Source organism: Talpa occidentalis, unplaced genomic scaffold (genome assembly GCF_014898055.3).
Source record: "Talpa occidentalis isolate TD23 unplaced genomic scaffold, MPIMG_talOcc4v2.1 talOcc4.15, whole genome shotgun sequence".
NCBI lineage: Eukaryota > Metazoa > Chordata > Mammalia > Eulipotyphla > Talpidae > Talpa > Talpa occidentalis.
In genome coordinates, this window is record NW_023601543.1 from 1,082,230 (window position 1) to 1,101,090 (window position 18,861).

At 64.8% G+C, this 18,861-nt stretch overlaps 3 protein-coding genes across 5 annotated transcripts; 1 reads left to right on the forward strand and 2 right to left on the reverse strand.

Moving 5' to 3' along the window:
* Positions 1 to 1,855: 1,855 nt before the first annotated feature.
* On the reverse strand, positions 1,856 to 5,493 carry SSR4 (signal sequence receptor subunit 4). 2 transcript variants are annotated; one of them, XM_037511777.2, is made up of 6 exons: positions 5,346 to 5,493; positions 3,563 to 3,681; positions 2,735 to 2,809; positions 2,462 to 2,551; positions 2,194 to 2,259; positions 1,856 to 2,057 (listed from the first exon to the last, which is right to left on the reverse strand). In XM_037511777.2, the coding sequence occupies exons 1-6, from the start codon at positions 5,410 to 5,412 to the stop codon at positions 1,953 to 1,955; spliced, it is 522 nt and encodes a 173-aa protein (XP_037367674.1). In that variant the 5' UTR covers positions 5,413 to 5,493; the 3' UTR covers positions 1,856 to 1,952. The 2 variants fall into 2 exon arrangements, with proteins under 2 accessions (XP_037367674.1, XP_037367673.1); XM_037511776.2 differs by having other exon boundaries at positions 3,563 to 3,678; positions 5,346 to 5,444.
* Positions 5,494 to 5,712: 219 nt separating this feature from the next.
* On the forward strand, positions 5,713 to 13,987 carry IDH3G (isocitrate dehydrogenase (NAD(+)) 3 non-catalytic subunit gamma). Of its 2 annotated transcripts, XM_037511778.2 has the most exons (13): positions 5,713 to 5,844; positions 9,374 to 9,412; positions 9,712 to 9,723; positions 9,973 to 10,070; positions 10,363 to 10,475; positions 11,607 to 11,667; positions 11,770 to 11,902; positions 12,045 to 12,178; positions 12,471 to 12,573; positions 12,655 to 12,801; positions 13,341 to 13,435; positions 13,512 to 13,572; positions 13,773 to 13,987. In XM_037511778.2, exons 1-13 carry the CDS (start codon positions 5,764 to 5,766, stop codon positions 13,872 to 13,874), a joined length of 1,179 nt encoding a protein of 392 aa, XP_037367675.1. In that variant the 5' UTR covers positions 5,713 to 5,763; the 3' UTR covers positions 13,875 to 13,987. The 2 variants fall into 2 exon arrangements, with proteins under 2 accessions (XP_037367675.1, XP_054551476.1); XM_054695501.1 differs by lacking the exon at positions 9,712 to 9,723.
* Positions 13,988 to 13,992: 5 nt separating this feature from the next.
* On the reverse strand, positions 13,993 to 18,164 carry SRPK3 (SRSF protein kinase 3). Its single transcript, XM_037512775.1, is given in 15 exon segments — positions 13,993 to 14,266; positions 14,372 to 14,464; positions 14,534 to 14,603; positions 14,672 to 14,779; positions 15,102 to 15,202; positions 15,279 to 15,518; positions 15,609 to 15,738; positions 16,175 to 16,203; positions 16,311 to 16,476; positions 16,555 to 16,661; positions 17,174 to 17,261; positions 17,442 to 17,529; positions 17,639 to 17,747; positions 17,913 to 18,043; positions 18,115 to 18,164. Coding segments are annotated over 15 exon segments (1,695 nt in total). The 3' UTR covers positions 13,993 to 14,081.
* Between the last annotated feature and the right edge of the window lie 697 nt (positions 18,165 to 18,861).

Sequence of the window (18,861 nt, forward strand, 5' to 3'; positions counted from 1 at the left end):
CAGTGAGCTGGAAGCCCTAGGAAGGCACAAGTCCTCTCCTCGTTTGGGTGCCTCCACAGTGCCAGGGGAAGAGAGGTGAATATTGGGTGCTGCAGAGGCCCTTCCAGCTCCAAAAGTCAGGATAGCCGAGTGCCATTGGATGCGGCCGAACCATTAGCACTGGCTCCTGGAGCAAGCGCCGTGCTGGAGCTGCAGGTGTGCCCTGTTGCGCGTGGCACCCCTTGGAGGGACAGTGAGGTTGTGAAGCTCAGTCTTCTGGACAAGGACCGTTGTGCCAGTGGCCGCAGTGGGTGAGAAGGCATTCAAATTCCCTTGACACGGCGATACAGGTCTCTCGTGAATTGGGCTGCGGAGCCATGTGGCCATGATCTGGAAGCCACCGGGGAGGACTGGAAGGGACTCAGCAGCCGAGGGGCTGAGGCTCTGACACATCCTCCCTGACCAGCCCCGCCTCCGTTCCTGGGCCCCCACGGAAACGGGCAGGGCTCCAAGGACCCGGCCCCTGCTGCAGAAAACTGGCTGTGCTTGGAGAACAAGGACGACTGACACCCCTCTCCAGCCCCTGGGCACTCTCTGGGGGCTCTAGGGGCACCTGATTCTCGCTGCAATGGGGTGCTGGCTGCCATTGCTCCTGGGCTGCGGGCCGGAACAGGCTGCCAGGCCAGCGGCAGCTCCTCTTTCCCAGGTGCTGGAGAGGTGGTGCGACGAGAGCGGGCAGCCCCTGACCACAGGCGCCCTGGGGCCCAGTCTGGCAGGGTGGGTGGTGCAGGGTCGCAGGAGCCACCGGGTGGGTGATAGCCCCGAACCCTGCTGGCCCCCCCCCGCCTAGCCTGTTCAGCCAATAAAAGGGTGCAGCGCTCACCCCAGTAGGTGCTCCCCGTGCTGAGCTTTCTCTGGAACCCAAAAAGCCAATTGGCAGAGGCCTACGCTGGCCTATAGGGAAATGCTAGTCTTGCTCATCAAGCCCCTGCCCTTCCCAGTGCCCCCGGGAACCCCCACCCTAGCAGCAGCTTTCTGGAGGTGCCTGCCCTCTGGACGGCCCGTGGCTCTGTGCTGCAATGAGCTGCAGGGTGGGTGTGGGGCCTTGCCAGCTGGTGCCAATGACCCCTTCTGATAGCCCCGATAGCCAAGCAAACTCAGGCTACAGGGCTAGGGAGGGCTCATGCGGGTTCTGGCAGCCCCCTGGTGTCGGGGCGCCCAGCAGCTCTCCAGCTATTGAGCAGCTGGGCTGGGAGCAGGGCAGGCTCCTAAGGGGAAAAGGGTTGCTGGGAGAGAGGAGGTTGGGGGGCCTTCCTTCCACATGTCCCAAGGCAACCCCAAAACAGGATGAAATATGTGGTGGTGGGGGGCTGGCCACCTTCAGAATGCTGCCTGGGTTCCTGGCTTCAAGCCCAGCAACAAGATCTGTGCTCCTGGTGCTGGGCAGGGAAAGGACTTCCGAGTGTAGCTGTGTGACGCCCCAGACGTGGGCGCCATTCCAAAGGTCAGGCGCCGCTCTGTCCACATGGGTTGTTGACTGCCGGGTTTGAGGGAGGCTGGCAAGGGCCGTCGGCCTCCTCCAGGCAGTTACCCTCCCAATGGCAGGTGGCCACAGGGTTGCCTTGCTTAGGCCACAGCCGACCTCGGCCCAGTGTGCCTTGTAGGGGAGGGGTGACTCCATGCCCTGCCCAAGCTGTGCCAACAAACAGGAGACAGGTGGGTAGTGCGGGCCTGGGAGAAAGTGCTGTGGAGAAGAACATACTCCAGTTTGGGGTGGGGGAGGAGGAGGCAAGCACTGGCCTGGAGTCAGCCCAACCGCCGCTGCCCGTGCCACCCAGGAGGACGAAGGAAGTAGAAGGCACAGTTGGAGCCCGGGCGTGGCAGGCACAGTCAGGCCAGCAAGCCGTGTCCAGAACGTGCTCATGAGAGCCAGTAACTGTTTATTGAAAGAAGCAAGGTCGGGGGTGCTGCCCTCAGGCCTGGATGTGGCTCTTGGCACTGAACGCCAGGTAGTAGATTACTAGGCCGATGGCTGCGGCCAGCACCTCGGTGGAGACCCAGGGCCCGTTCCAAGTGCCCTGCAAGAAGAGACCAAAATCAGATCAGGGAAAGGGCGGCGAGTGAGCCAGCCAGCCAGCCCCGACCCCACCCCAAGGGCCAAGCTTGCGGTCTTTCCCGCTGTCCGAGCTGGACCAGCCTCCGCAGCCCACTCACCCGATGGTCCACGCTGACTGTGAACAGGGGTGGGATGATGGAGATATCCTCGTTATTCCTCTGAGCCTGCAAGGGAGGTGCTGGGGTCAGTGGGTCCCTGATGAGGGGAGGGGGCCAGGTCCAAGTTATGGGGGAGAAGCAAGCAAAGAAACACGGAGATGTGAGACAGGCTGGCATGGCCTGCTCCGCGGCAGCAGCAAAGTGGCCGAGCCCAGGGAGGCCCTGGGTGGAGATGACCAGGGCTGGGCGGGGCCCAGATGAGACTCACCTTCCTCAGCAGGCTGTAGGACTCCTCATCGAAGAACCTGACCTCATAGGTGCCCGCGTGCGCGTTCTTATGGTCCAGGCTCCAAGACACCTGGGGAGGGTGTTTGCAGGATGGGTGCCTGGACACTTCCGGGTGCCCCACCAGCACTGACATGGCACCACTACCAGCTGCCTGGGTCAAAAAGAACCTTGACTCTGCTCCACGGGGACAGGGCTTCCAATCACACCCAGGAGGGATGGCCTACCCCAAACAAGGAAAAGAGGCAGCACTTACCTGATAACGCCCCACATCCTGGCCCCGGGTGACAGGGAATTGCTTTCCACTGACGTCAGCATAAAGAGCCATGTTCTAGGTGGTGAAACAAAGGGAGAATCATCTTGCCTCTTAGGCCAGTGGCAGATACCCTGCTGGCCTGCCCAGGATCTGCGTACGGGGAGGGGGCCAGACCCGATAAGCTGGCACTGAGCTGGGGAGCCCACACACACCGCACTGTCTCCCCTAGGGGGGTGGTCACGCAACCCCCAGGGCCTGGCCCCCCCAACCCACAGCCAACCTGTTGGTTGAACAGGGGCAGATGACCCAAGTATTGTTACTTCTAAGGCTGGGAAGGGGGTATAGGGGCCAGGGGGCACCCAAGAGCCACCCAAGGACTACTGTACTCCTAAAAGACCAACTTTCTTCTCTGGGCCTTTGAGGTACAAGTAAAAGTTAGGGGCAGAGACCAGGGCTGCTCAGTGCTGACACTGTCAAATGCCTGTGCAGACACACACCTTGGCAGAGAGCAACCAGAATAGGGGTGCGGGAGCCTGGCTGTTTTTCACTTCCCGCGCACCCTCATTTGGGGATCAGCAAGGTGTCTGCCTCTGCTGCCACATGGAGGCAAAGCTGGCCGTGGAGACGAGGAGTGTCCTCAGACACCCGCTAGCCTGGTCTTGCCGGGGCTGGGCCTCCGCCACCTGTGAACGGAACCCTTGCTCTCGCTGTCCACACAGGTCCCCGGTTCCGACCCGGCAACTGCCAGCAAGGAGGTGATGCCTGAGCTCCCAGGTCTACTGCCCCTCTTGGCCCGGCACCCTCCTGGCTGAACCCCCACTGCCTCACCTGAACCCTGTTCTTGCACGTCAGGGAGATCTCCACAATGAAGACAGTCTCCGTGGAGATGACGGCGTCAGCGGTGGTGTAGTAGGAAGGGGTGATCTGGGGTTCCAGGCAGGCCTCTGCTGTGGGGAGGAGGCAGAGATTCCTGGGCAAGGCTGCTTGGGATGGGCTGGGCGGCAGGAGGGAGGCCCTGACCCCAGCCCTACCTGCCAAACCTGGTGAGCAGGACACCGGGCCCTACGGACCCTGCCAGGTGGGCATGGGGGAAGAGATGGAAATCAGTCAGAGGGGCAGGGCAGAGGTGAAAAGACCGTGAAGGGCGGCTGGGGAGCAAGGGCTCAAGACAAGTGTGGGGGGAGGGAAGCTGGATGGCTTCACTGTACAACTTGGGGTCTGTACCTATAGGCAAGGAGGCCACCCAATGGCTGGGGGCTGCAGCCTGTCCTGCAGCACCCCAGAAGCCAAAGGTCCGCGGACGGTTTACTGAAGGCACATGCTACACACCAGACATAGTGTTGCAAGGATAACTCACAGGCTTCCCTGTGGAGCGACTTCCCGCCCTGCCACAGCGGACAGAAGGCCCTGGCTGGCCCCTGTGCTTCCCAAGGGAAGCAGATGGCAGAGGTTCTGGAGCCCCTTAAACAGGGCTACCTTGAGAAAGGAAGCTGTTGCTTTAGCCATCTCCCCACTGCCAGAGGCTACAGAAGGGCGCCCCACGAGTGCTGGCAGTGGGAGCCTTCTCTGCCCACTGCTTTCCGGGCGATGTCCGGCAGAGCTGGGCCTTAGGCCGAACTGGGTGGAGGTGGCTTTGGGTCTGCACAGCAGATGCCTGGGAACAAGGGCAGGGGCTGGCCGTCGGGGGCCACGTCTCGCAGATTCTTCAATGCCTGCTAAGGTTGGCCTTTCTCCTGCAGCCACTGGAGAGTTTTACAGCCGAGTTTGTTCTTTTTGGACATCAGTGGGGACAGTGTGGGGAACCGCTGAGGGGTGGCAGCGGCAGGCGACCAGTTGGGTTGGTGAAAGGCTCCTGGCAGAGCGCTGTCGGGAAGGGCCGCCAAAGTGAAGCTGCCTGAGGCGCCCGGCAGGGCCAAGTCCCCAGGCCAGAGCTAGCTCCTGCCACAGCCTCCTCCTGAGCACACTTTGGGAGTCCAGTCTAGGCGCAGCCCTACCGCCAGGAGGAGAGACTCCAGAACGTCAACCCATGTGATCGTGGCTCAGCTCACCAGAGGCCTTTAAGAACCCACGAGGGGAAAAGTTAAGAGCCCGGCCTGGCACTCACGGCCCCGTTCACTTCGACCTCCTCCTCAGCACCTGGCTACCTCGCCCGGTCTCCGGGCCCCTCTGCCGGCCCGTCCTCCCCGTCATCACTCGGCTCTCCCTTCCTGCGGCGCCCTGGCCCCAGCACCGCTCACGGGGCTCCTCCCCACCAGCGCGGCCCTCGCCGCGCGGCCCTCCGGTGCAGAGCTTTGCTCCGGTCCGGTCCTGCAGGGGCGGTGGCGCCGGCAGCGGGAGCAGGGGCGTGCCTGTCACCGTCCGCGCCGGAGCTGGGGGCTGGGCGACCGGGGAGGCGCTGGGACTCTCCCTCCGCAGGAGCAGGCGGCGGCGGAGGTGAGGGGTGGGGGTCGGGCGGTGTCTCTCAGCCGCTGGGTAAACGTGTGTAGGAGGCGCGTGGGGTGCCCCTGGGAAGAAAGCCCAGACCCCCGCTTCGCCGCACCCCTCCTCCCCCCACGCACAGCCTGCCGTGGGAGAAGGGCTCGCCGGAAACGAGCTCCTGTCAGGCCGCTACCTGAGCAGCAGGAGAGGCCGGACAGCAAGAGGAGCGCCAGGGCGCCGAGAGATGCCAGGGCCGCCATCGCCGCTCGTCCGCCGAGGGAAAAGAGAGGGAGCGCCCCTAAACACGAGGGGCAGACGAGGAAGCGGGACGCGTAGGCCGCCGCGGCAGCCAATCGGGCGCCGGAGGGCCGGGCGCGCCTGTGACGTCGCGGGCGGCACTGACGTGTCCCCTCCCCGCTCCAGGGGCCCAGCGGCCTGCCCCCAAGATGGCGGCGGCGGCGCTCCCGGCGCCGGAAGGAGGCGGGGAAACAGGCGCAGCCGCGCGCGTGCGCAGGGCCGGCCCCGCGTCTGCCTGGGACTTCGCGTCCCGCCGAGCTCTCGCGAGAGCGGCGTCTGCGTGTCGGGGCGGACGGCGGCTCTCACTGTCCGTCATGGCGCTGAAGGTGGCGACGGCCGCTGCCGGTGCTGCGAAGACCGCGCTCAAGCCGGCCCTGCTCTGCCGTCCTTGGGAGGTGAGACGGGGGGGGGGGGACAGCCGCAGGCCTGCTGGAGATCCTTGCACCTCGGGCCGGGCTGGCGCTCCCGAGCATCCTGGAGTCCGATTGGCTGCGGGCCGGCCAGGGGCGGAGAGAGGCCCGCGCGCCGGGGCTCATTGGCCGCCTCGGTTGTCAGTGAAAGGATCGCGCAGAGTCGGCCCTGGTGGGGCTCGGCCGGGTCCGCTGTTGGGGTGTGGGAGCACCGTCCGCTCGGACGGGGAGGCCGCGGCGGGCCGAGCGTCCCCTCCCTAGCGTCCTTGTGGGTCGCCGCCCGCCCTGCTCGGGCCCCTCCGCCTTTTCTCCTGGGGTTTTCCTCTGGTGCTCCGCGTTGCCACCTGTCTCGGTGGAGGTAGCCTCCGCCGGTAGCCCCGACATTCCGACAGCCGCAGATGCCTCCCCCCGCGGCGCCTGGAACTGGAGGGCCCCAGCGCTTCGGAGGCCGGTGGGGGGGTGGGGGGACGGGGGGGTGCCGGGCCTCTGTTTCCAGTTCTCAGTCTAGGGTCTTGGTTTTTCTGGTCCGATTCCTCTCTCTACACACTTAAGTTGAGGGTAATTTTGACTATGATGAGTAGGGTGGGTCGGAAGCCGTTCAAGATATGGCTGGTGGGTGCATGTGCCGTCCCGGGCGCCTCGTTTTCTGTGGCGCTACCAGAGGAAGAGGGCTCACCAAGCACCTGCCGGCTTAAAGAGTGAGCATGGTCAAGCCAACCTGGCCTGGGGCATAAGAGATGATCGCTAGGCCTGGCTCCCCCACTGCCCCACCCTGGTGGCCTAAGAGCCGACATCTTCTCTCTGTGGGCTACAGTTTCCCCTCTGCCCGGAGCCGCGCGAGGGCTCCATGTTCTCAAGGGATCCAGTCAGCATTGACCTTCCAGAACTCAGTGACTTTGCCGAGACTCTTTGTGGGTACATCCCCTGCCATGTCCCGCCCTGCTGAACCCTGGGGAGTGCTGTCCTGGAACTGCTTGTGCTGTAGGAAATTCTCTCTGAAATGTTGTTTCTCCCACCTTGCTGGCAAGAGCTTTTCCAGAGGCCTTGATGGCTCTGGCCTCTAAGGCTCCCACAGCCTCTTTCTGGAGACATTTGTCAGCCCGTCCTCCACTGTGTGTGCTTGTGTCCATGTTGGGACAGGAGTGCAGGGCGGTGAATGGTTGGGACTCAGGCTTAGCCTTGCCCTGAGCCCTATTGTTCTGGATATGGGAACTTTGAGACGAGCCCCCCCACCCCCCACCGCCTTCGGTCCCAGTAATTGGGGTTGGGACCTGGTGGGAAAATGTGCAGCCACCGCTGGCACGTGAATCAACAGAAACGAGTTGAAGACAGAAGCCCCAGTAAGGTGTGGCTGGTGGGTGCGTGTATGGCACTATAAGAGGACGAGGGCTGAACAGGCACCCTCCAGCTGGACCAGTGAGCAGGCAGCAGGTTGTGCGTATCCCATCCCACCTCATGCGTCTCCTTTGTCTGGTGGGAACCAATACCTCAGTGGCCTCAGGGCAGCAGGGAAGTCAGGGTGTGAGGCGGATCTTTAGTAATGGTCTCTGAAGGAGTCTCCCCAGAACAAGGTCAGGGACATTCTCTATCCTGAGAGCTTTCTGGATCTTCAGCCAGAGGCCAACAGTACATCCAGCCCAAGGACCAAGTGGCGGAGAGATTTAGCACTGGCGGTCAGGTGATGGGTTTGCACAAATGCAGGACTAGACCCAGACCAGTGTACTTCAGAGGGCTGAGGTCCAGGAGGGGTCACTCCTGGGAGCTACAGGGGTCACCCCACATCTCCCGTTGCGCAGCAGCATGAACGCTGGCCTAAGGGGCTTGTGGGATGAAGGGTGACTGTGCTTGTCAGAGTCCACTTGCACTGCTAGGGACTGAAGAGCTTGCACACCTCTTGCTCAGTCCTTCCAGCAGTTAACAAAGTGGGTGTGTCCGTTCCGTGGATTTAGGGTGAGGACAGGAAGCACAGCAAGGTGGAGCCGTTAGCCACCCGGAGTCGTGGCTGTAGATTTGGAGTAAGGTCTCCCTGGCCCCAAGCCCACCGCCCTTTCCTCCTGCATCTCATGTGCTCGTTCGTCCAGCAAGTGTTCTTTGTGTCCTCGTTCTGGGCCAGGCATTTTGGTGCATCTTGGAGTGACAGTAGGGGATTGGATAGCCATAGCCTCAAGGTCTCGGTTGGGGAGGGAGCAAGGCAATGACAAACTAGGGAGACCAAGGTTGGGGGTTTAGGTAGGCCCCTGGGGGTGGGGACCAACACCTCAGTGGCCTCTGCAGGGAAGGACCCAGAGGAAGGGCATTGTACTCTGGAGCGCCTCCAGGTTGGAGAGCAGAAAAGCAAGTATCAGAAAGTAAGCAGAAAGGTCCTGCTTTTTGCTTCTGGCACATCTCAGCAGCTATACCCGCCCCCCACCGCCTATCCTGGTAGTCCCCCTCCTGCGCCCTGACTTGGGCTGGTGAGTGGTACAACAGTGCTTCCAGAGTGCCTGCAAATGGGCACCTTGGGACTCTGGGCCAGAGAGAGGCAGACGGCAGCAGGCGGCCTCTGTCTGAGCTTTCTGGACTTCCAGCAGGAAGGCACGACTCTGGAAAATGGCCACAGTGAGTCTGCCATCGGCTGGAGCGTTCTGCTGCTGCCCCAGTAGGCGAGTGACAGGGAGGACTTTGGCTCTGCCTCTGCTGCCTGGAGGGAGGGACGCTGGGTGTGTTCCCCAGGGGTGCAGTAGGGAGGATCGCGTGCCTGCAGCCTGCCCTTCTGCTATGGGATGACCCTGGCCTCCCTCCAGGGCAGTGTGGGGGCTCCAGATTTGTCACTTCTCCGCACCTGTCCCATTTGGCTCAGGTGACTTTTGCTCTGAAACTGTCAGTCATGGCACCGATGTGGCCAAACACAGCTACTTCCGAGTAGGGGCTGGGGATGTTCGTCTTGCACATAGGCCTCGGAGCAGCTCTGTGGTCCTTTACGAAAGCCACGCGCGGAGTCGGTGCTGGCAATGGCCCCCCCCCGCCCGCGCGAGTGGGCTCAGTGCTTTTCCGTGCCCGCAGGGCAGGGTTCCAGCAGATGGGAGCTGGTGCGCTCTCTGTTCTCCCTATCCTGGAGTTTTCTAGTGACCGCATGCTGCTTTTGTCATGAGGGCGACATCAAGGGAAAGGTTAAATGAGCATTGTCGCGGGCTTGTGGCTTGTCACCGCGCTCCTGTCGTTCCGCGGCCCGTGTGCCGGCTCTTCTAGCTTCCCAAGGACCTGACCACGAGAGTCAGACGTGACAAGAGGTGGGGAGGCCACGTCCTTGGTAATACCTGGCACCGAGCCAGAGGAGGCCCGGGGTGGCGATGTGGTGCTGCGCTGGCTGCTCCTGGGGAAGTGGTGCTCCGGGACTGTTGGGGTACACTCGGCGCTGTCATCTGCGCACACGGTCAGGGGTGAGTGGGATGACGTAGAGACCTGTCACGGCACAGTGGGGGCGGCCTCTTTCTGGGCTAGACGACAACCACAGGCTTTCGGTCCTCTCTGCCAGGTTCGAGGTGCCCATGAGCCCCCCCGGAGGAGCTTCTCAGTAAGTACCTGCCCGGGTGTGTGCGTGCACGTGCGTATCTCTGTCCGTGCATGTGTGTCCGCGCCTGTGGTCGCATGCAGAGGCATGCATGTCTGTGCGCATGCAGCGCACGTGCGGTGTGCACATGTATCTGCATGTGCTCGCGCGTGTGCCTCTTTGCTCCCTGGCCCTCTGTGCCTTCCCTCTGACATGCGGGCTGCAGAGGTCGCCCTCCCTACCTGCGCTGTGCTAGGCGGCGGGCATAGCCTGTTCCTCCACCTTGGCTGACCGTGTCTTCTTCCTTCCTGTCCTCTCTCTAGCAACAGACAATTGTGAGTATTCTTCTTCTCTGCCTGTTCGGGTTGGGGCTCTTAGCTGCTTGGTAGTGCCCCAAGTCCAGGCGGGGTGGGGGCTGCTCCCGCAGCTCTTCTCCTGGCCAAGGAGCCCAGCCCGGGGGGGGGGGAGCGGGGCAGGGGTGGGTGCAAGGCGCCCTGAACTGGCAACCTGAGACTGGCCAGCGCGCTGGGTCGCTGCGGGGGGGATGAAGGGCCCTGAGGCCGCCTCCGCCCTCCCCCTTCCAGCCGCCCTCTGCTAAGTATGGCGGACGGCACACGGTGACCATGATCCCCGGGGACGGCATCGGCCCGGAGCTCATGCTGCATGTGAAGTCTGTGTTCAGGTATGGAGCCCGCAGGCTGGGGTTTTCGCTGAGCACCCGGGGAGCTTTTTGTCTGGTGCCTGCACACCCCCGGGGCGGCCGGCGCGTGGGGACGGTGGCGCCGGTCTTGCCAACAGTGTGTGGTGGAGCTCGAGTTTGTGCCCATCAGCTGGTGTGGGTGGGCCCCGTCTCCACCTCAGGTCAGGGTGGGCAACAGCAGGGGAGAGGCCTTTGTCCCCAGTGGTCCAGGCAGGCTTCCTGGAGGAGGTGCGGCTAGACCTGGGCTGGCTGCCCTGACTCTGCTTCGCCACAGGCATGCGTGTGTGCCCGTGGACTTTGAAGAGGTACACGTGAGCTCCAGCGCCGACGAAGAGGACATCCGCAATGCCATCATGGCCATCCGCAGGAACCGTGTGGCCCTGAAGGGTGAGCACCGGGCCCGGTTCCTTTCTCCTTCAAGCTGGGCCTTGTCCCTGGGCCCCACGGCTACGAGTTCAGGGCTTCTCTGGCTTGGGAGGCTCTTTGTGCCTGGAGCGTGGCTGACACACCTCGGCGTCCGCCTGGGCTCGCTACTCGGCGACGGAGGCTGACTGTGAGGGAGCCTGTGAGGGACGGGCTCTCTCCTGCCTCTTCTCCCTCATCCTCCCGAGGGAGGCAGCCCTGTCTGCTGGGGTCGCCTCTGACACTCGGCATCTTCCTTCCTGACGAGATGTCGGAGATGCGGTGCTCCCCGCAGCTTGCTGCCTGGGCTCCAGTTGGCACAGCTGTGGCTGTTCCAGATTCTGGCCCCTCCCGAGTGTGCCTGGGTCTGCTCCAGCTCCTTCAAGTGTCTCAACCATCACTTATTTTGCAAGCTTTGGCCTGTCACCTACTCTGAGAGGAGCACATGCATGAACATGAGCTGGGTAGCGCCCCCAGCCCTGGGGCTGGCGTGCCAATCACAGGGTAGTCAAGGTCTGGGTGAAGGCATTCAGGGAGTGGTGACTCGGATCCATGTGGCACCCTTCCACCGCCTTCTCCCAGCCGTGCTGGCCCTCCGCTGCCCTGACTGTGTGCTCTGGGTCCCACCAAGCCAAGCTGCCATCTTTCCAGACAGCCCCCTCCAGCTTGAACTGAACTGGGGTTCTTGTGGCACCTTGATGTGGGGCCCAGCAATAACCCTGGTCAAGGTCGCCTTGCTGGCACCAGCCTGGCCAGCCAGCCTGCCAGTAAGCAGGAATGGTTGCGTCCTAGCCGGCCGCCCGCGCCGTTCCTGCCTCCTGGGTGGCAGGTCCTCCTGGCCAGCTGCCCACCCTATGCGTTCCCGCATTCCCTTGGTAGGTTGTGAGCTCCTGCTCTGGGCCCGGTGCTTGTGCTCCGTGGTGCTACCAGCGTTGCAGACGTGCCCCCAGGCCCCGCCCTTGCAGGGCTCACGTGACAAGTCCGCTCTAGTGGCTTGTGAAGTTTCACTGCTGCCGGGAGTGCCTTCGGTGTGCATGCCCTGGGTGAGGGAGGGAAATAGGGTGGCACAGGTGAGCCTGGGGGCCCTCTCCATCTTGTCTTGTTTCTGGCCTGTAGGCAACATCGAAACAAACCATAACCTGCCACCGTCCCACAAGTCCCGGAACAATATTCTTCGGTGAGAGCCTAGTGCACGGGGTGAGGGCTTGGCAGGGGTGGGGTGGGGTGGGTGGGTGTGCCGGCAGAGTCGTGACACCGGCCCACTGCCTCTCTGCCCCAGCACCAGCCTGGACCTCTATGCCAACGTCATTCACTGTAAGAGCCTGCCGGGAGTGGTGACCCGCCACAGGGACATTGACATCCTCATTGTCCGGGAGAACACGGAGGGCGAGTACAGCAGCCTGGAGCACGAGGTGTGGGCGGCCATCCTGCCCTGGCGGGTAGGGGGTGCCCCCTGGGGTCAGTGTCGAAGAAAGGGGTGCCTCAGCATGAGGCTTCTGCTCGAGCGTGGACTCGGACAGGGTGCAGGTCTCTTCTCTCCCGTGCCCTTCTCAGAGTGTGGCGGGAGTGGTGGAGAGCCTGAAGATCATCACCAAGGCCAAGTCCCTGCGCATTGCCGAGTACGCCTTCAAGCTGGCCCAGGAGACCGGGCGCAAGAAAGTGACTGCTGTGCACAAGGCCAACATCATGTATGCCCCGCCCTGCACCCCTCACTCTGCAAGCAGCCCCAAAGCAGCAGAGTTGACCTGGGCCCAGGAGTGCAGCCACCCAGCGTGGGGCCTCGCCCAGGGTGTGCTTGCGCCCGATGCCTGGCTGGAGCCTCTTCACAGTCTGCTCTTAGGGGAGGTGGAACCGGATTAGGCCGGTTTGGCAGATGGGGACTGGTTAGAGGTTAGAACCCAGCCTTCTGTCGCCGTCTGCATGCCCTGCCCTCACGCCGAGCACCGCAGTCCACAAGCAGGTGCCCCTTGTGTCCTCCAGGAAACTGGGCGACGGGCTTTTCCTGCAGTGCTGCAAGGAGGTGGCAGCCCGCTACCCCCAGATCACCTTCGAGAACATGATCGTGGACAACACCACCATGCAGGTAGGGCGCTGCCCGCTCGGGCTGCCCGGGCTACCCTGGCTGTCGGCCTCTAAGCTCCGTGTCTGCCCTCCCGTCCCGCAGCTGGTGTCGCGGCCCCAGCAATTTGACGTCATGGTGATGCCCAACCTCTACGGCAACATCGTCAACAACGTCTGCGCGGGGCTGGTCGGGGGCCCCGGCCTCGTGGCTGGTGCCAACTACGGCCACGTGTACGCCGTGTTTGAGACGGTGAGGTGCTGCACGGGGCGCGCGCCCCCCCCCCCCGCCCCCCGGAAGTGGCGGCCGGTGCTTTCAGAACGCGTGGTCAGGTGACCGCTGGCACCACCGAGTCCCAGAATGTGTCATCGCCCCAGCACCTCTGAGACCCTGCGCTTGGGCCCTCCCCGGGCCCGCTCGGCTCCTTCTGTCCCTGGCTTTGTCTCTTCCCGACATTCCACTCGGGTGGGGTCACGCAGAATGTGCCTTTTGTCCTGGCTTTCGACGCCCTGCCCTCAAGGAGCCGTGCGGCGCAGCTGACCCATGTTTCTCTGTGGCGTGGCCCTGTGTGGCCGACCCCTCCGTGGGGTGATGTTTTTAGGGCTTTTATTGAAAAGGTAAAACTCACAACAGAATGAAGCCATCTGAGCATGAAGCTCTCGGGGGTGCTAAGTGCACCTCCACGTTGTGCAGCCATCCCTTCTGCCTTGGAGCAGAACCCCCACTTCCCCCAAAAGGTGGCCTGGGCTCTCCGCGCTCACACGCTGCGCCCCTCCCTGTCGCCCTCCCAGGCCACCAGGAACACGGGCAAGAGCATCGCCAATAAGAACATCGCCAACCCCACGGCCACGCTGCTGGCCAGCTGCATGATGCTAGACCACCTCAAGTAAGCAGGTCCCCGCGCCCCAGCCCACGGCCCCCACCAGCCACAGCCCGGGGCTGAAGGCCACTCCCCCCTTTAGGCTCCACTCCTACGCCACCTCCATCCGCAAGGCCGTCCTGGCGTCCATGGACAACGAAAACGTGAGCCCCCTCCCCTGCTGCGCCCTCTCTCCCGCCTGGGCCGGGTTGGTGGGACCCCCATCTGGCGTGCACTGCTGCCTCCAGGGGAGGGCTTCTGGGGCGTGTCAGCCTTCCAGGCCTTCGCCAGTGCCGCTAACTGCCTGTAGGGAGGGGTGGGTGTCGGTGGGGCCCCAAGGGTGCCTACGCTGCCTGTCTCACAGATGCACACCCCGGACATTGGCGGCCAGGGCACGACCTCAGGGGCCATCCAGGACATCATCCGCCACATCCGCGTCATCAGCGGCCGGGCTGTGGGGGCCTAGGCCGGCCCCGGGCTCCCGGCGTGTCCTGTAGCCCCTCCCGCCCTGCACCCTGCTGGCTCGGTGGTGGGCCCGGAATAAAGCCACTTCTTCCACCTGCGCCGCGTGCTTCTGTCACCCAGGACGCCGAGTGTCAGCTCACGCTTTATTTAAAGAGGAGACGCCTGCACCCTGCCCGCTCCAGCCCCATGCTGCCCTGCAGGCGGGGGCCTAGGGCTCGAGCCAAGGGTGCCGGAGGCAGTCGGCCGCGCTGGCGCGCTTCTCAGGGATGTACTCCATCATGGGCAGCAGGAAGGCGCTGAACTGCGTGGCCTGCTCCAGGGGCCACTCGTACTTCTCCATGAGCACCTCGTACAGGCCCCAGTGCTTGAGGTTGTGGATGTGCCGCAGCTCCCCTGGGGACCGGGCGGGGTGAGCCTCTGGCTCCTGAGATCAGGCACCCCTGATCTCAGAAACCAGCCCTGCACCACCTCCCCAGCTGTGGGCAGCCCGAGTCTTGCCTCTGCGGTTGAAGAACTCCCGGGAATAGCGGCCGGAGAGGGCGAAGGCAGGGGGGATGTCTCCCAGGAGCTCCACGATGTGGGCGATGTGGTCTGTGGACCCAGGGGGTGAGAGGCGGCCAGGGGCTGGGGCCCCGAGCCAGCCCGGGCGTGCCTCCCTACCCTCGTCGCGGCTGTAGTCCTCCCCAGAGTGGGGCTCGAACAGGTAGTCGCCGGTGGCCAGCTCGAAGGCCTGGGAGGAGGAGAAGGTGAGTTGCGGGCCGGGGCGCGGCTCTGGGCCCGGGGTGGGGGCAGGCCTACCATGCACGCTGTGCTCCAGATGTCCGCCGGGGGCCCGTACTCCGCGCCGATCAGCACCTCCACGGCCCGGTACTGCCGCGTCTGGATGTCCTCGGTGAAGTGTTTGTGCTGGGGCCAGGGGAGCCCTTGAGGGGAGCCGGGACCGCAGCTGGCCGGTCCCCTGCTCAGCTCCCCGCTCTGACCCTGCACCGAGGGGCTCGGAAGGCCTTGCCTTGAGGGGTGCCGGGCATCCTGTGAAGGGGGGGGCCTCCTGCTCCCCGCCCGCCAGCCGGGTGGGACCGATGCTGGCTGGGCTCGGCCCTGGGTCTGCCAGGAGGCCGACCTGCAGGTGGGCCGATGACCCTGGAGGGCGAATGGGCATGCACGGGCCAGGTTGGGCCCCCCGGAACGAATTTGTGCCTCCACCCTGACACCAGGCTCCCCCTCATACCACCCAGCAGGCGTTGCCCAGGTCTGCGATCTTGATCTTGATCTTGTCTGCGTTCTGGGGCTCTAGGGGGTTCACCAGGAGGTTCGAGGCACCAAATGGTGCTAAGAGAAGGACAAGCAGGGAGAGGCTGAGCGAGCCCCTCCTCCTGACCCCTGCCTCCCGCCACCCCTGACTTACTGCTGGGCGACAGGAGCCCCCCCGTCTCCCGCCGGTTGGACGAGCCGGAGAGGATGGAGCACGAGGCCGCGGAGAAGAGGGAGCCGGAGAAGCCTGAGGTCTGGGAGCCAGGGCTGAGGCTGCGGTCACCCCCAGGGACAGGAGAAGAGGAGGCTGGGGAGGGGCCGCCTCGGGCCCCCCCCGGGTGGCAGCCAGAAGAAGAGGTGGAGCCGCTGCCCCCCTCCAGTCTGGAGCCAGAGTCTGGGGAGGCAGCAAGGGTGGCGAGTGAGCCGGGGCTCCTGGGCCGACGGCCGGCAGCCCTCACGCGTGGCCCCCGTGCCCTGCCCGCACCCTCTGCCTGCGCCGCCGCCTCCATGGCCTCCAGCCTCTGCAGGTCCCGCAGCCGCTCCTCCAGCAGCCGTCTCTGCTGCTTCCGCTTGCGCCTCATCTTCTTCCTCTTGTTTTTCGACAGTTTACCGGTCTGCCATTAGAGCCGGGTCACCCCAGGGTTCCCGTCCCATCCCCTGACCAGTCTGAGCCTCTGTCTTGGGGGACGAGACTGTGCCCCAGGGCTCCCGTGCACACCACGCGCGGCACTGCAGCCCTGTAGCCCACCCTTTGGCACGAGCCCCTCGCCCACCTCCTGCGTCCCCTTCTGCCCTCCACTTCCCGATGCCCCAGGTTGGGGAGTAGACGGGGCACCTGGCCCCTCCAGCCTGGCTATGGCGGCCTGAATGCGGCGTTCGTCCACGAAGGCCGCGGCCAGCCAGCAGCCGCCAAGGGCGGTTTGAAGCACGTGGCCCTGTGTCGCCCCATTCAGCCACCCGGGCTTTCGAAAGTGCCGCTGCAGGAGAGTGGTCGGGAGGCAAGCTCCAAGGGGGTCGGGGATGAGTGCAGGAACAGAGAGGCGCCCCAACTTACCAAGACTCCTGGGGGGCCGTGCTGACTGGGGAACAGGCGGAGCACAGAGTGGGGGTGTGGGGAGAGAAGGGAACAGACTCAGGCAGGGACAGACCCGGAGGCCCCGGCCCGGCCCGAGCAGACTCCGGGTACCTGTGGAGCGTGACGGCGGCGGCGCCCCTGACTGCTGCCACTCTGTGGCCTCAGCGGCCAGGCGCCGGATGTAGGCGTCGCCCACACACAGCAGGATGTTCTCAGGCTTGATGTCCGTGTGGATGATCTTGCACTTGGTGTGGAGGTAGTCCAGGCCGTGCAGCACCTGGAGAGACGCCCTCCTGAAGTCCGCCAGCCTGCGGGCGGCCGTGCAGGGCCCCAGACGCAGGCACCACGCACGCACCTGCCGCACAATGCTTTTGACGCAGGGCACAGGCAGCCCCTGGTAGTTGGACTTGATGATCCACTTGAGGAGTTGGTGGCCCAGGACCTCCAGCACCATGCACACATCTGGGGCCGGGAGTGAAGGGCGGCACGCGGCCATACATGCTGGCACAGGCCCCACATTCGGCTGGGATGGGCGCCAACAAGATGGGCGATGCAGAGATGGGGCAGGGCTGACCTGGGCAGGGCGGGCGGTCGCTGCCTGGCATTACAGGATCCGTGCCGCCCTCACGGGGGTGCCAGCTAGGAAGGTGCATTCCGTGGTCGTCCTGGGGACGGCGCCGGGAGAGCAGACCGGCCTCTCGGGCCAGCCCCGCTGCTGTGCCCTAGTGCGCCCAAGGGCCTCTGAGCAGCCCCCAGGGGAAGACAGGGCCACAGATGCAGCCCCTGCCATTTGAGGGTAACTCGGCGACTTCCGTGGATAATCAGACCCAACTTGGTTATGCACTCCCCGCGAGTGTGGGGGTGCTTCCTACACCAGTGTCCCTGGAAGGGGCAGCCCCATCGCAGATGAGCAGACGGAGGCCCCGGTAGCGTGAAAGGGGACCCCTGCCCTCAGCCCAGCCTGCAAAGGATACGGACACCGTTAACCCCTGAGATCCTGAAGTCGTCGATGAGCTGGACAATGGTCTCTCTTTTGGGGTCACTGGGGTCACTGTCTCGGACCTGCAGCAAAGTCATGGGGCCGCGGATGGCTCCCATCTGCCTCTCCCCCGGGCAGGCCGCGGCCCCTCCCTTGCCTCCTCCTCCAGCTGGAGCCGGCCCTCCGGGAGCCCCGCCCTCCCCACCGAGCCCCGGCTGGCCCTGCACCCAACTGCCTGGCCCGGGCGGCTCCAGGGCGCTCACACATTTCAGGAGCTTGATCTCATCCACAGCTGTCTCCGTGTAGTGCCCGGCGCTCTTCACCACCTTCAGGGCCACGAAGCGCTTGCGCCTGCGACCCGGAGAGCCGGTCGGCCCTGGCCAGACCCAGACTGCTATCGTGGGTGCCCCCACCCAGCCCCGGGGTCGGGTCCTAGCGGGGGGGGGGGGGGGGCGCTCACTGGATGTCCCAGCAGAGCCAGACGGTGGAGAAGTGGCCCCAGCCCAGCTTGCGCACCACGTGGTACCGCCCGTTGAACAGGTCCCCAATCTTTACGGGGTAGTAGCCGCCTGCGGAAGGGGGTGGAGAGCGTAGGTGAGGGCGGTCGCCTTCCCCTGCGCCCCGGGACACCCCTGCCCCTGGGCCCCCTGGCCCACGTGCGCCGGCTCCCGCCGCCTCCTCCCAGGCTGGAGCGGCCGCCCGGGTGGCTGCCTGCGCCCCAGGCCGGAACTCACCCTTGCAGTAGTCTTTGGGGTCCTCCTGCTCCTCGTCGTCAGAGCCCAGAAGCCCCTGCAGCATCCGCGGCACCGGCGCGGCCGGGGCCAGTTCGGAGCCCGAGGACTCGGGCCCGCAGGAGGCCTGTGAGCTGTGGGTGGGGTGGGCAGGCGGTGAGCACGCGAGGCACCAGGGGCCCCGGGTGCCCGGATCGGGCCCTACCTGCTGCTGCTGCCGCCGCTGTCCCTACCACCGCCCGCGCTGGCGTTCATCCCGGCGGAGCGGCCCAGTGCTCCGGCGCCCCGGGCAGCTGCTCCTGTGGGGCCCGGCCGCGGCCCGCGCATTTATAGCCTCGGCCGCTGATCTCACCCGCCTTTATAAATAGCCTCCCAGCTGCTCGGCTGTGGGCAAGGTATGCAGAGGGGAGGGGGCGGCGCGGCGGCCGAGATCCAGCAAGCCAGGCCCTCGGGACGAGCCCCCCCTACTCCAGGGATGGTGGAGTGGGCCACCTCGGGGGTGTGGCGGTGCTGGCCTTCAGGCTCAGCCTCTCCCCTGCAAGTCCCAGGACCGAGGGTGAGACCCGCACCGGGACGCGGCCACTCAGTCTCCAGGCTCGGCCCCTGTGCCCTGCACTGTGATAGCAACCCGGTCCCAGACTGAGCCCCGCACTGCATAGCTGGGTGAGGGGCTGCCACTCAAGGACTCGGGGGTCATGGTCATGGGTGCCGAGACTGAATCGCCGGTACGCTAGGGGACCAGCAACACTTTTGGAACATTCTCTGGCTTCCCTCCTGGCCCTTGTGGGGAGCCTCCCAGAGGCAACCCCTCGGTCACATGGGTGTCCCTTCCACTGCGCTCCCCTCCCGTTTCCTCCGTTCCTCTTGTGGTTCCCTGAGGCCGGAGCCCGGTGCTCTGCCCCTGCATGTGGTGGCCCTGGGGGCATCTGGTTGAGCGAGGGCGAGAACTGGC

Excerpts from the sequence above, each read along its gene's own strand:
- SSR4 (XM_037511777.2), bottom strand. The coding sequence starts at position 5,412 with ATGGCGGCCCTGGCATCTCTCGGCGCCCTGGCGCTCCTCTTGCTGTCC. Across the intron at positions 3,682-5,345 it reads CGGCCTCTCCTGCTGCTCAG|CAGAGGCCTGCCTGGAACCC; the intron begins GTAGCGGCCTGA and ends TCCTCCCCACAG. Across the intron at positions 2,552-2,734 it reads AGGATGTGGGGCGTTATCAG|GTGTCTTGGAGCCTGGACCA; the intron begins GTAAGTGCTGCC and ends CACCCTCCCCAG.
- IDH3G (XM_037511778.2), top strand. The coding sequence starts at position 5,764 with ATGGCGCTGAAGGTGGCGACGGCCGCTGCCGGTGCTGCGAAGACCGCG. Across the intron at positions 5,845-9,373 it reads TGCTCTGCCGTCCTTGGGAG|GTTCGAGGTGCCCATGAGCC; the intron begins GTGAGACGGGGG and ends CCTCTCTGCCAG. Across the intron at positions 10,071-10,362 it reads CATGTGAAGTCTGTGTTCAG|GCATGCGTGTGTGCCCGTGG; the intron begins GTATGGAGCCCG and ends GCTTCGCCACAG.